Genomic DNA, 14,485 nt, shown 5'->3' with positions numbered 1-14,485 from the left:
TTTATTTATCTGATCCATTATGGACTCGTTACAAACAGTTACAAAATCTGTAGAAATCAGATGCATCACAAACATAAACTATTCGAACTTCTCAGTTGGGTCAATAGGCATCACAGGTAGAAAACAATATACAACTTATGTACACTTGTCCAAATATGGCACTGATGAGTTGCCCACAGGGGATTCTGATTTTTAAAAATCAGTCATGCTTTACGTGGGACGTCCAAAGCTGTGTTTGTATAAAATCTGTCACATATGATACAAATCCGAAAGCGCGGTGTATGTTTAAAACATAATCATTGGCTCGTATGTAAAGTTCAGCTCCATTTCCATTCGTATATACTTCTAATATTTAAATGTGGTCTAGGCTTTGTTACCGATTCCTCTATTGCTATAGATAATCCACTATTAGCATTCGGTGTTCAAAAACAATAAAAGAGTACAGCAATTCAAATATAATGCATCTAGAACTACTAATTCATAGGTACAAGTTTTCAACTTAAGATGATTGTTTTCAATTTTCAAAGTCATGCACATGCATTTAATATTATCGAAAAAATATGCATTTCTTATGATGTACTAAGCAAAGTGTAGTTGATTCTCTAAAAGTCATCGCTTCTTTTGTTTTCGAATAATCTGAATTTGAGAATATACTTGTGATTCCTACTACAAGCGCTAGTACCTTTGTGTAGATTTATATTAATCAGAAAATTGACCTAATTCTCCTACTAGTTTGTCGTTAAATGACTCTGCTCCGACGGTAAGCCGGTATCAGTGAGATTCTAATTTCTGTGCCCAATTTATAAACTACAAACGAACTAGTTGGTAAAGCTTTAAGATATGTTAAGTTAATTTAGTGAAAAAATAATCTACCTAAAAAGCTTCTATTAACTGCGCATTTCATTTACGCATCATTGCATTCCACGATTTAAGAACTGATATTCACAACTACTGAAATGTTGCACCTTTGTGGTATAAATTGGTGCTTCCATCTTTTTCGAGTGGTCTTCCTTTTGAATGTGATACCACATATTAAAATAATGTCGTATGTACAAAATATAGGCACTAACACTTTGGCCTCTGAAGTGAAGGGGTTTGGTTTTCTTTGGCATGTATTGCGGGAAACACACATTCAAGGCACCTCCTCTTCGTCACAGAACGTGAAGATTGTCGCATGAACTTGATTTCAAACACGCTTTCTTTAAGATTTTCTTAATCACTCCTTTGGCTCTGGATCCAGGACATTCTGATCGGTGACTTTTATTCTTCTTAGATGCCTCTGAATTCCTCTTCTTCCTTTGTTTTTCCTTGTAGTCCCTCTTCATCTTAATTTGAGTGAGGATACCCACCAGTAGCTCGTCAATCTGGTGGTTTATACCGGCAGATGTCTCGATGTATTTGCATTCCTGACTTGTGGCCAGGACTCGACCATCTGTCAGATAAATAAAAAAAGAAATACAATTCAGATTTGATTGCTGTTATTTGAAATGTGGCTGAACACAATAACTCATGGAAGGTTCAATAAGGAATAAGTTATGAAAATAAACAGTGCGAAAAAGATGCGTAAAACAGCACAGGTAGGGATTATATTTTTATTTCAAAGAAAAAACAAAATAAACTCAATTTCAGAAAACCCCACCCAAAAGAATTAATGGAACTTCTTGAAAATATTATATCAGTACATCGTTATGATACGATGCAAATGCAAATATGCAAATTAACAAATAGGCCATAAATTAGAACGAAAATACGCAGAACACAGAACCATTGGAGTGGTCAGTGTAATACATATTATTGTTACTTCTAAAAAAGAATTCACTTGTACGAGCAGAGCTTACCCGATTAATTGAGTTTGAATGGGATCGAATAGCCTGGCACCGTGAAGCCAGATGGCGAATTGTTATTTGCGTTAGACGACATCTTAGTACAGTTGGCCAGTGTTGGAACCAATGGAAAGCAGAATACACCTACAGCCGCCGTTCAGGTTCTAGCACACCAAGAGAAATATCAGAGCTTGAGGATTGGATAATTCTCCAGCGTGCTGAGGCTTACAGATTTGCCTTTCTGAGAAGGATTAGAGATGATGTTTCTTCATCTTCAGGGCATGCAATATCAAGCAGCACTGTTAATAGACGACAGCAGCAGCAAGATTGCATTCACGTTGTGCATTCCATCGATTCCGCTCGCAAAGTGCCATCATGCAGCATCTTCGGTAGGCACAGATAGAGCCAGATGGAAAGAAGAAGGAAGACGAATTGCCTTTTTTAATGATTCGTGGTTCTGTTTTGGGGCGAAGATAGAACAAACCGTGTGTAGTGAAACAATGCTTTGTCTGCATCCAATAAAAGCATACAACCTAAAAACTAGGAATCGTAATATGGGATGCTACGAGTATCTCCTATAATGGCGTTTCACACTAATTTTGCTTAGTGTAATTTTACAACTCGACAGTAAGAATCTGTACTTCGACTTTTTGCTATTTCTCAAAGTGGGCAATACTGAGCGACATGCTAATATTGGTAAAATAAACTCAATTTCAGAAAACCCCACCCAAAAGAATTAATGGAACTTCTTGAAAATATTATATCAGTACATCGTTATGATACGCAATGTCGATATACCTAGCCCGTTAGCCCCCCCCCCCTAATTTGTCTCCTATTGAACATGTCTAGAAAATGATGGGACGACAATTTAGACCCATGCATCCACCAGCCCACACCATGGCGATTTTAAAGGAATCGAGATCTGGAAATCAGCCATAGAGAGATATTCCTCAAGTCACCCTTTTGACGCATCAGGTTGCCTCGCTACAAGAGAGGTCATGCTTCGTACTGATATATGCTGTTTTCGGCATTCAGTACAGGTCGTTTTTTGTTTCTTTCCTCTACTGTTACCTATTTGTGTAGTAAAGATTCAGATAAATCAGTCTACAGGATTATAGTGGAGCAATTTTTCTGACCCAAAGCCTGTGTACGTAGTATAGGTATGGGCAGTTATCGAGCTCATATATCTCTGAATATTGAAGTGCGATATTGAAAATAAATTATTGGGTAAAGATATTGAGACAGAGATATCAGGTAAAGATATTGGAATAAAGATTATGTAAAGTACTTTGTCACTTCGTATCAAAGCCGTTCTCATTCTGGATAATAGTATATTTTTGTCTTCAAACCATTTCGCAATTTAGACTAAATATGTGACCAAGGCGTAATTATCATACTTATGACAGTTTGATAATTACGCCTGACAATAGTATGATTATGAGTCCTCATAATTAGGCTTCCCTCCCACTGTTATCTAGCTGATCACTGTCATTTGAACATGCTGAACGACCCAAGGCAAATCTCCTCACTGGCGGATTCCCTTTCCCCTCCAGATGAATATAAAGCTGGAGGGCGAGGGCTCAGATTCCTTTGGGTTTGTGGAATTTTGCCGTCCATGCCTCCTCTTTTTGCGCCAATGGGCATGGGCGCCAAAAATAAGCTGACAAATATGGTTACGGACGAATAGCGTCGCACAAGAATGCACCGGCTGCTTATTTATTATTTTTTTTTATTTGGTTAGTTGGCGCATCGGCTTCTGTGGCCATAATGCACCTCCCAAGGTTTTTACACTACTTTGATCCAAGCCCGAGGCGGGATTCGAACCGGCTGATTATACCAATTTCAATCAAAATTTATGTCAATCCAGCGTACAATGTTACTTTGTATTTTGAAGATTTGTCGAACAGTTTCAACACCTGCTTTGCAGGTTTTAGCTGGGACGTTACCACTCGATCTCTACGTAATTTTCAGAGGCTTATGTTATCGCTTGAAACATTAGATTCCCACTCAGATCCTTAGTATTTCTATTAACACTCAAGTCGATGTTAAAGCTGAACGACAAAGAATTTGGCAAGAGTTGATCAATTTGTGGCAGAGTAGGTGGGATGGCACAACACTGGGCAGTGTAACGCGTAAGTTTTTTCCCTGAAGTTGACTCTCTTACGGATAAAAAATCTACAGTCCGGTTTAGCCTTGACTTGTTTACCTCCTATTTGATATCAGGACATGGATCATTAAATAAGAAACTGTTTAAATTTCGCTTGTCTCCTACGGAACTCTGTCATTGTGGCGGTATGTAAGATTGGCAGCACGTGTTGTACTCTTGTCCCTCATATAATGAATTTCGAGTAATTCTGCAGAATGCAATTCCCAACTTTTCATCAGGATTGGAACCTGATTTTGTATCAAATGCCACGAGTTACCGCGCCTTTCAGGATTTTGCTAAGGCAACCTTCAATAAAAGGCTTGAAATCCTTTCTGCAATGACTGCACATGCGAATGTTTCAAATTCATCTTAAGACCCTTTACCTTCACTGCAATGACGTCTATTTTCTCAACAAGGTCTACAATTCTGGACTTGTGCTCTGTGTGTTGTGTTTTTTTTTTTTTTTTTTTTTTTTTTTTTATGAAACTCTACAAGTGTCGTACAACTACAACTAAATTAGGCGTTGAAAATTCCTGTGCTCCTTTGCTCGGATGGCTGTTAACTGACTGTGACTTTGTTATTGGTGATTGACCGTGACTTTGCTACTAATGACTGCAGAACTTATTGGATTTAACCTCAACTGTTTATAAGATTTGTGCCTGCTTCTGGACTAAAATGCTTACGTAAAGTTTTGTCGGTTGAATGGTACTGTTACCCTTAATTATTTTCTTTGAACTTTTTTTTTCTTTTTTATTATTTATTATTTTTTAAAAATTTATTTATCTTTTTATGTTAATATGCAAAAGATTACTTTCATTGTTTACTTTCAAATCTCAAAGTATCATCTGTGGTCACCTCAATCTGTTGAGGTTATCTTGTGTACAGTATTTAATTTTTGTGTAGTTGTATAAGTTCTTTTTTTTTTTTTTTTTTTTACTATTTTTGGCTTGTACTTTGTTGGGCTCTTGACGATCTCTCTTCTGCTGCCGCCGGTTGGTTGCCCCTGGTCTACCTTCCCGTGGTGGTAGTGGCGCGTTTCCGACCTGCTGACTCCGGGTAGCCAAACAGCCGAAATGGCCGAAATTTCTGCAGAATCCTCTAATTTAAAAGTGAAACGAGGCGGAGATGAACTAACGTTCCAGGTGCCGCCCAAGACAAATACATACATTATACCAATGGCTTCAATTTAAAAAAAAAATGTTTCAATGATTTAAACCATACTATCTAACAATGCAGCCCTGTCGTAAAAGAGGACTACCTGTATTCTTTTGTAGCGTTACACCATGGAGTCTCTTGACACACACATATAGCTAAGCTATAAGAAAACTGTGTGTGCCAAGAGATAATTTTTGGAACAGCTGGTGCAACAGTACAAAAGAATACAGGTACACCTCTCTTTCAGAGATGCAGTGTTTTAAAAAGTTGAATAGCTCCTGATGTGATCGATAATTTCATTAAAAAATAAATCGATAACATCTGGGAGCTAGGGAATTATGAAAATCGGTTTACCCGAGATCGTGATCAACTTTCTAATGCATATACTGTATTCGTACTGTTCGCTACTGAAATATGTTTTCTTTGTCAAAAATTACCCATACTCTCTCTTTTGGTGTAATAACCACTTTTCCTTTTACAGACGTTGATATTTTGTCACATCAGTGTGTAATTAATAAGTTTATGTTTAATAATAAATTTCTTCACGTGACCGTCATACATATTCCACGCACATGAATTCTTACCTTCCGTAGATATGGCCCTTGTCCTTACGAGATCTGTCTTATTTCCTACTAGGATAACGACTTTCTCATCTTCTGTACTGGGATGACGAATTAATCTGAGAAGCTCTTTTGCCTGAAGGTAACTCGTTCTATCCGCAACGGAATACACCACCACATAGGCATCTAAGACTGAGGTGGTTGCAAGAGAGCCTCTGTGTTGCTAAGAAAAAAAAAAGAAATGATAGCTATCGTTAATTCTAGAAATGAAAACTTTCTTTTCTCTATACAATATCTATATTACAGAACAGTAAATATTGAACTCGACGATGTCTCAGTTGGACACTTGGTTCTAGAGTAGTTTTGATGCATGGAAGTTTCACACTCTTAACGATTGTATCATTCTGCATCGGTAGAAAGGTACTACAATGGATAAAAGGTCTGCTAAATGGTAGAAGATAGAGGATACTCTGACTGGACTAGGATTTCTAGAAGGATAGATTTTAATGGATTGAATAAAGGGAATGTTTTTTTTTCTTTCGCAGAAGATATAAATATGGGATATGCATTTAACACCGCATCCATTCAGGAACGCTGTCAAACAGGTTTTATATTCTGGAACATCCTGATCAGTTCTGCAATTTGCACCTTTTGGCATCGCTTGTACTTTGGGTACCTACCCACCCACAGATGAGAGGACAACTAAGTCCGAAATGGGTGGTGGTGGCTATCAATTGAAAATAAGTGTTATTTATTCGAGGTTTAAGAATAGGGAAACTAATTGTTAAGGAGCTTACAACATGCGAACTTCTTAATGATGCTTTACATGCAACTATGTTTGCTTCAAACATTTTAGCTATGTTACTAACTTTATGCAAAACACTAACTTGTACTTTAGACTTAATCATAGGATTGGTTTCGAGTATCAGACTATTAAGATAATTCAGTTTGTTTAGATCAGTGCAACGTAACTAAAGTCAGAAACTGTGCGTAAGCTTACTGTGGCAGTAAGCTGTGTAAGGTCTAAAAAATCTGTTTTTTATTTTTCCAAATAAGAAACCGTTAAACCGATCCAAGCGTAGTTTAGTTGCTTCTGTTTCGTTGCTCCAAAATAACTAAAGCAATGAAGCGTCAGCGTATTCTGTCTGTAACTTGTCTAAATTATTTCGTGTATTCTGTGGCCAGTTTGCCTGTTCACTCGACGAAACACTCTTGTTTTCGGGGGGTCAGGAGAAGAATAATCATGCAGTCCTTGCCTAAGACCAATTAATTCGGCCTATAAAAATTCCTTCCGTCTTGGCGGGATGAATTCAAACCCCGGTCTAGAACGGCTTTCGAAATCACTGTGCTATCTGTCACAAAGTTTTGTTATGTTCATAGCGGAATTGGATAACTAAATTTGCCAAAAGTGCAAAAGTGGTTATCCAATTCCGCTATGAACATAACAAAATTTTCCGCCTCGGCCACTTGGCAGGGTAATTTATTCCAGTGATCTACAGCACACTGCCGGAAAGTAAACTTCCTGAGCCTTCTGCCTTCTGTTATTTCCTAAGATTTTTTATTTGTAGCTGCTAGTTCTGCTTCTCTTACCAATGAGTATACTTCCTTCGTTAATTTTACTGATCTCGTTCAGGGGCCTTTATACCAAATTTAGATTCTCCCCGAAATGTCTAGCTGCGAAATGTTGCGTTCCTCATCTTTTATGTTGTTGTTCTTATATCTACAAGAACAAGAACATTAGAAGAGGCAGATTCCTGTTGTTCTTATGGATATCGATTTACATCCCCACCAATCTCGCTGCTTTTCTTTGAACCCTTTCTAGGTTTCTAGAAGGGCTGTCTTTCTTCAGGTGTGCCATCCAAACCTGAATAGAATATTCCAAATGCGATCTCACCAATCATTATACAAAGGGACAATGAAATCCTTCTCCCCACTTGCAAACGTCCTAGAAAAATCATAAACAGGACACCATGTGCTTTCCCAGCCGCCTGTTTGCATTGTATAATTTATTTTGAGAAGCCATCCTAGTAATGGAAGGTAAATAACAGGACCCTGAAAAGCTAAGAAAAAAATAGTGTCTTACTTTCGAAACAACCGAATAACTTCAACTTTACTTAATTTTCTCTACTTACGAGGCGAAACTGTTTTCCCATATAAAAAAACATATCAAAATATGTAGAAAGCTACTGTTTCTGGTGACCAGCAATCTTTACTTCATCAGTAAGAATCAGGACGGCCATCTTCCATTGGAAACGCAAAATTCATCACGGCTGAGAGATTCTTTGTGTTTTACGATAGACTCTACTGTTCCATAGCATGTCTGTCAAAGTGGAGAGCTTCAACATGTATAGTACTCTTAAGAGTATTCGGTCACTTTCCGACAATATTGAACTAGTCAGATGCATCCCTTTGAAAAGCAAGAGCAACTATAAAAGTGACAAGCAGGATTGTTAACTCTACCCACCGAGACAGCTGAGGCTCAGTGGCCTCAATGGTGTGTTAATTGCATATGTTCTGTGGTCAATTTCCCTATTTTTACCTGACGATTCGGCGACAGATGAAAATAGCTTGCGAAGTTCTTTTCTTCAATTTGGAATTGGAACTCACTTGTTTTCTACATGATGAAGAACATCAATCGTAACTACTGAATGACTGGGAGGATGACAAGATCATTATACTCCTCCGTGGCAGTGGTCTCTTGTAAGGTTGATATTTCAAGTTAAGCAACGTCTCTTTGGGCCAGCTAATATTAATGGGCTTTGGCAGTCTCATTATGGCTGTTCATAGAAAACATCATCACCATTAAATTCTGATAAAAATTTCCTGAATTTGACTGCATGGCAATTCAGCGCTTTATAGAGAAACAGTCTCATTGCAGCTGTTGTTTCTCTGTTGATGCTACTGGCTTTATCATCTTATTCTAGTACGCTTTTCCTTTTTCAGTTATTACAAATTTTAACATTTTATCTCTGTATTATCATATAACTATTTTACTCCTAAATCAGATCAGCACTAAAAAATATCTTTTCGTGGAAGACTGTAAAAATGTATTTCATTGCTGTGTATCTTGGAGTAGAAGAGACGAATATCAGCATGCTTCCTGTAGCAGTAGTTTTATTATGACTACTTGCCACCGGCTATCCTTTTAAATGTTTTTGTATATAGTTCAAGTTTTAACTTTTAAATTTCCTTGCAATATATCTTAAAGTTAAAGTTAAGCAAGGTAAAAATCAGAATATTTCTGAGTAAAATAATTAATGGGTTAATTTACACAGAGCTTTATAGGTGATAGTGGACCCAAACTAGCACATTAAGCAGACACACGAGCGCCAACACTTTTTCGGGCACTCTCTGCAGAGGTTCTGCACCAACACAGATGAACAAGTTGGAGATGGGCAAATGCCTAGGAGCCACCAGCGATAACACACACACACACACGCACGCACACGCACGCGCGCGCGTAACTACTGTACTAACATGGAAAATGATAGAAAAACAACAACCGCGCTGTGATTTTATATTCTTTTATATATAGGTGGCGCTATTATAAGAGATTTCGAAGAATCCTTTCTGTCTCTGCATTATTTGCTCATTGATATTCATTGCAGGACTGTAGAACTTGGTGCGTGTGATTCATATTTTTTCCCTAGTCAACTTGGAGACTAATCTCTTTGTCTCGTGACGTTTCTGAGCATTACCCTCAATAAGTTGTGATGTGATCTGAATTGGGTCAGCCCACTTTAGCATTCAACGTACACACCCAACGAAGTCTTTTATTTCACTCATTCGGGAGCAAATAGAGATATATTTATAGATTGGTTTTTTTGTGCAATTCTGACTGTTTAAGCACTCAGTGTTTGATTGACACCATAAAACGATACGCAGACACTCCTTTATGAACTTTTCAGTGTGGAATATACCTAATGACATCGTAATGTCCTTCGCAAAATAGTCGAATTTTTAGCATGAAATTCAATTAGGTTTAACAAATTGTAATGGACTGAAATTTAATAAAACATGCGCATTAAGATTTTTTTCTACAGGTAAAATAATAGCGAGCAGTTATTACTATTAACATGAAACAACTGATATTTACTGAAGCCACTTTCGAACGATGATAATTTCTGTACATTAGGTAGAAGTGGAACAGACCCTTAAATTTTTATTTTAAAAATGAGAAAAAGAAATAAAATGAGCATGACAGATAAATAATTGATTTATAAAGACCAAATATGAGACGAGGCGAAATTCGAGGGTATGTCAGAGCGACGACCTACAAACTTTATTTCTCCATCCTAAGAAAAAACAATTCTTGGAGTTTCAATGAATTCCAGTAGGTGACACACATTAGCCATTATACATAAAATGGATATACATAAAATAACACACACACACATTTATTATTTGGTACCCAGGCAATAGGCTAGATATCCAGATTAAACGTTTGCGGCTTCTGTTCTAACCTGGAAGGCGAAATCGGATTATACAATTCGGTGAACTGAGTTTTTGAAGGCAGAGAGGACAATTGCCGATTGAGATGACGCTGCGGTCCATATCTGTAAATCATAAGACGATACCAGTACCATCAGATGTTTAATGAACCTTGTTAAAAACACCGTGTGGAAAGCAAACCTTTAAGGGAGGGGGCTCAGGACTCAAAACCGATAACAAATAACACCAGAGATGGATGTGACCATCCGAAATTCCTCGTTACCATAAAAGGAATGTCTTCCAATTCCACAAGAGTTACTGGCGTTCACTACCATTTTTAGTAGTGAAAGCCAGTAATAATTGAAGAAAGTATGGGGAGTGGAGTGTCAAGGATAATTATAGTGGTATTAGGAATTTGGGGGTTTTAGATAGACTAATATTTAAGTAAATTTAATTAAAACACCTGCAAACTTACCAGCCGTTCGTCGAGAGGCGTGTCTTCCTGAAATACCAGCTCTGACTCTTGTCCATTGAGAACTACTGTCACTGTCTTCTCATTATCATCATCTAGGTAAAAAAATAATAAAAAATAACAAATACTTTCTGCCGTTCTATTCTGTTTTCAGTTATTACCAATTTTGACATTTTATCTCTGTATTATTATATAACTATTCTACTCCTAAATCAGATCAGCACTAAAGAATATCTTTAATAATAATAATAATAATAAAGATATACTCGTATTTCGTATTCATAAGCGATATAAAATTGTGCTCAAAGAAATTGTACTAATTTTTATTTATTGAAGCGTAACTTGCTACCTAAGACGAACTAACTCAGAACTCAAGAAACGGACGAATGCGTCTAAAAAATACTTTCAGTTATCGAAAATCTCTATTCTAAACTACGTATCTACTTGGACAAGGACACACTTTTCCTGCCAAAAGATACAAGAAGGAATAAACTGACAGATACTTGTGAATTATATATCGATATTAGGTCACGATCAATGTACACTTAATATTAATGTAGTTCATTCGACTCGATGATTGGGTGTCTTAATGGATATTTTAACGAGAAATAGCTTATTCCCCAAAAGAAGAAGCTATTTCTATTTAAAATGTACATATTGATGATATATTGATGGCAGGTGGATAATAGTAAAGGACAACTTCAGACGCGAATCACAGTTAATTTAAATAAATATTTGTTTTCCAAAAAAGTGTAACATAGCGTTCAAGGTAGGCTTTTGCTTGTTCTAACTCTATCGAAGCAACTACGTAAGTGAAAGAATTTTCTTATAAACAAACACCACTTAATATAACAAAAAATTATAATAATCATTAAATGTTGTTTCACACCTGGTTAATCTATACCGATACAACAGTTAGATATACGAGCCAATTGTGGGTAGAATAGCTTTGTCATGAGAGCACATGGTATCGTCGGATTTGCAGTGAGATATATTTAGAAGGATGGCAGAAGGCAGTTTCATTGTAGTTTCAGGCGCAGTACAGCATACATTACTGCGGTGCGTATTATTAGTTTTTCTTAGAAAGAGCGTATGTTTATTTTGGAAGGTTATCCTACATTCAAAACAGTCTAGCAATGCCGAGAGACATTCAGTAATATATATCGAAGTAGGTCTATACTAAATAAGACAACCATTGATTGCATTGCATGGTTGCACAAAATACACTAAAAAGAGTAAATGAAAATCTACGTGAGCAAGGCGGACATGTGGATTTTCATTCACACAGCATATTCCATTAAAATTTTAATTAAATTCTGTATTCGTTTATAATAAAATTTTGTTGTATTTCAAACTGAATTGCATTTTTATTAGATCGTCCTCGCAGGTAGCAACTTGGTTACAATCACTGTCCTTCTTACACCGCGTGGGAAAGGCCCGGGTTCGAATCTCGTCAATGACGCGAGGAACTTTTGTGGGCTTTTTTCATTCCGTGGCTGAGTTAGTTGGGCTCAGGCGAGGATAGCAAGATTTTTCGTCCAGAAAAACAAACACTTATTACTTATTTATTATTAAATACTTATTCGAGGTAATGCAATACATGGCAACTCGTTGTGAAGGAGGAGGAGCACAATATGAGATACAGATAAAATGATGCCTTTCACACTATTAACGTAATTTTTTCGTTAAAGAGATTTGTGTGGTATATTTACGCCAATATTATATAGAAAAACAAACAAATCGACCAGAGAACACGCAATTTATAGGCATAATATACATGGGTGGATGAGGTTATTCTCGGGTATATTATGCCTATAACACGCAATTTATAGGCATAATATACATGGGTGGATAAGTTATTCTCGGGTAACCCTACTATGACAACAACAATTTTAATTAGTTACACCTGGGAGGAGTTTTACATAGGCATAAAGCATACCCGTTTGTATGCTGTAATGATGTATAATATGAATGAAAGATTTTTTTTTTTGCCCAAGCAGCTAAGACCATGAGGCCTGTGTAGTTTTTCTGTAAATTGCATTTTGGATGCGCCTGTTTTGCTGGATTAAAAAAAAAAAAAAAAAAAAGAGAAACCCATTCCCTTCCCATCGGCATCTAGAACTAACGCAGGCCGTCTGTGCAAAGCGCATGGCCCCTTTGTGTTTTTATATACGGTATGTGTTTGCGCGTGTAGTTCAGCACATGTAGATGTGAGGGTTAAAGAGTAAGAAGTCAATTCTAACATATAATAAATCAGTAAGGTAAAAAATTAATAAAATAACACATTTTTATTATTTTAAGTTTGTAGAAGCTTTTGCTGATTATTAAAACTGAATTTAATTACGTCAAAGGTGTAATATTAAGGTTTGGGCTGTACCTGTTGAAAAATTGCAGGCATGGTAACGGCAGGACCCCCCCCGACCCAAATTCACCCTTCGTCAGACCTATCCTGACGAAGTAATCAACCACAGTGTGAAAGAAGCCTATAAAATTCAATCCGTCTTGACGAGATATACATGTCCTAAAGGATAGCGATTGTAAAGCGCTGTGCTGCGTGTACAGCGATTAAAGATATATATCTAATCCAATATAATGTACGGGGGAAGATAAACAGAAGCTTACCTTGATTACAGTCATATGCACAGATGTACTCCGATGTCTGAAACTGCCTTATCAAAGCACTTTTGCCAACCTCAGGCGATCCAAGGACAAGAATACGATACTTCTGGAGGTTATTCTGCACCGTAGAGCACTCTAGTAGACCTGGATTAGGCACTAAAGGTAATTCTAAATCTGGAATAAGAGATGTTGGACTCTGGCTATCGAGCTCTCCTTCTGTAGAGGGGGTCTGGGGGGCCAACTTGTGCACGCTAACACTTTGACCTATTCTTTGGACGGAAGATCTAGATTTGGAGCGGAATGAATCCCCCCTGTTGACGATCCCCTTGGAGGTGAGAGAGAAATTCCTGAGCCGCATGTATTCCGCCTCATCTCCTGGCAGTGGCAAAGAGCGGTTTGAAGACGCCCACAGTGACCTGCTGTCGGCCGAGGCAGCGATATCGCCGGGTATGCTGGCACCTCTCTGGCGGTAGCGATGGGTGGAGTCAAGAGACTGCGGCCGCTGTATTGTCCTCATCGACTGTGACCTGGTCACATTTTGGCCTTCTCTGCACTCAGGTACAACTCCGAACTTCGACCCAAAGTCTGTACTAAACCCCCTCACGGACCCCAGCCGCTCGTAGGCAGGACTTTTGTGAGTTGATCGTAAAGTCGCCGAAGTGTGAGTCTGAACGGGCCTATCCGTGGTGCGCGTGAACTTCGTGCTCGCGAACGAATCCAGATTGATCAGAAGATGATAAGGATTCCTTGCAGAATCGGAAGCTTCCTCTTCATCTTGGAAGTCACTGCTGCGTCTAGGCCACTTCTCTAAGGCCTCCCGGAACAAGGCATGCGTTGTGTCCGACATGCTTCTCGGGATAGCCGCCAAACGAGGGGCAGAAAAGGTCTCACAAGGGAAAATTAAGTCCCCTTCATCGGGAGAAGCTACTAAAGTCATTGTGATCAGATGATGCAGACAGAACTTGCTCGAAGCGCTAGAAAACAATGTTCAATGTAGCGAACGGATTACATATGAACATCACAAACTTGCAGCAGACCCTCCCTTTTTTTATGCAACACCTTCGCCCCAAAACACGCTTTTCTCCTATGACAATATTTCTTCCCCCTACTGCCTTTCCACTCACTCGGCCAGCGAGCAAACATAGCCTTGTTTTCACGGTATGTAGTTCTTATACCGTGTGACGATTGTGGCCCGGATGTTATGACGTCACCAACGTAGCGCCATGGCGTTCGATGCCAACGATCCGTCTGGCTGATTCGGTCTTTTAACCTTCCATAT

The 14,485-nt window shown here is 38.1% G+C and overlaps 1 protein-coding gene across 1 annotated transcript; it reads right to left on the bottom strand.

The window, feature by feature from the left end:
- Positions 1 to 988: 988 nt before the first annotated feature.
- LOC150082914 (uncharacterized) lies at positions 989 to 14,082 on the bottom strand. The gene is made up of 4 exons (XM_090376909.1): positions 13,210 to 14,082; positions 10,591 to 10,682; positions 5,709 to 5,907; positions 989 to 1,432 (listed from the first exon to the last, which is right to left on the bottom strand). Exons 1-4 carry the CDS (start codon positions 14,051 to 14,053, stop codon positions 1,152 to 1,154), a joined length of 1,416 nt encoding a protein of 471 aa, XP_090233035.1. The 5' UTR covers positions 14,054 to 14,082; the 3' UTR covers positions 989 to 1,151.
- Positions 14,083 to 14,485: the final 403 nt, after the last annotated feature.

This window comes from Mastigoproctus giganteus, chromosome 7 (assembly GCF_048544385.1).
Source record: "Mastigoproctus giganteus isolate SK-2022 chromosome 7, ASM4854438v1, whole genome shotgun sequence".
Taxonomy (NCBI): domain Eukaryota; kingdom Metazoa; phylum Arthropoda; class Arachnida; order Uropygi; family Thelyphonidae; genus Mastigoproctus; species Mastigoproctus giganteus.
The sequence above is the reverse complement of the archived record's forward strand: the minus strand, read 5'-3'. Positions and strand labels throughout refer to the sequence as shown.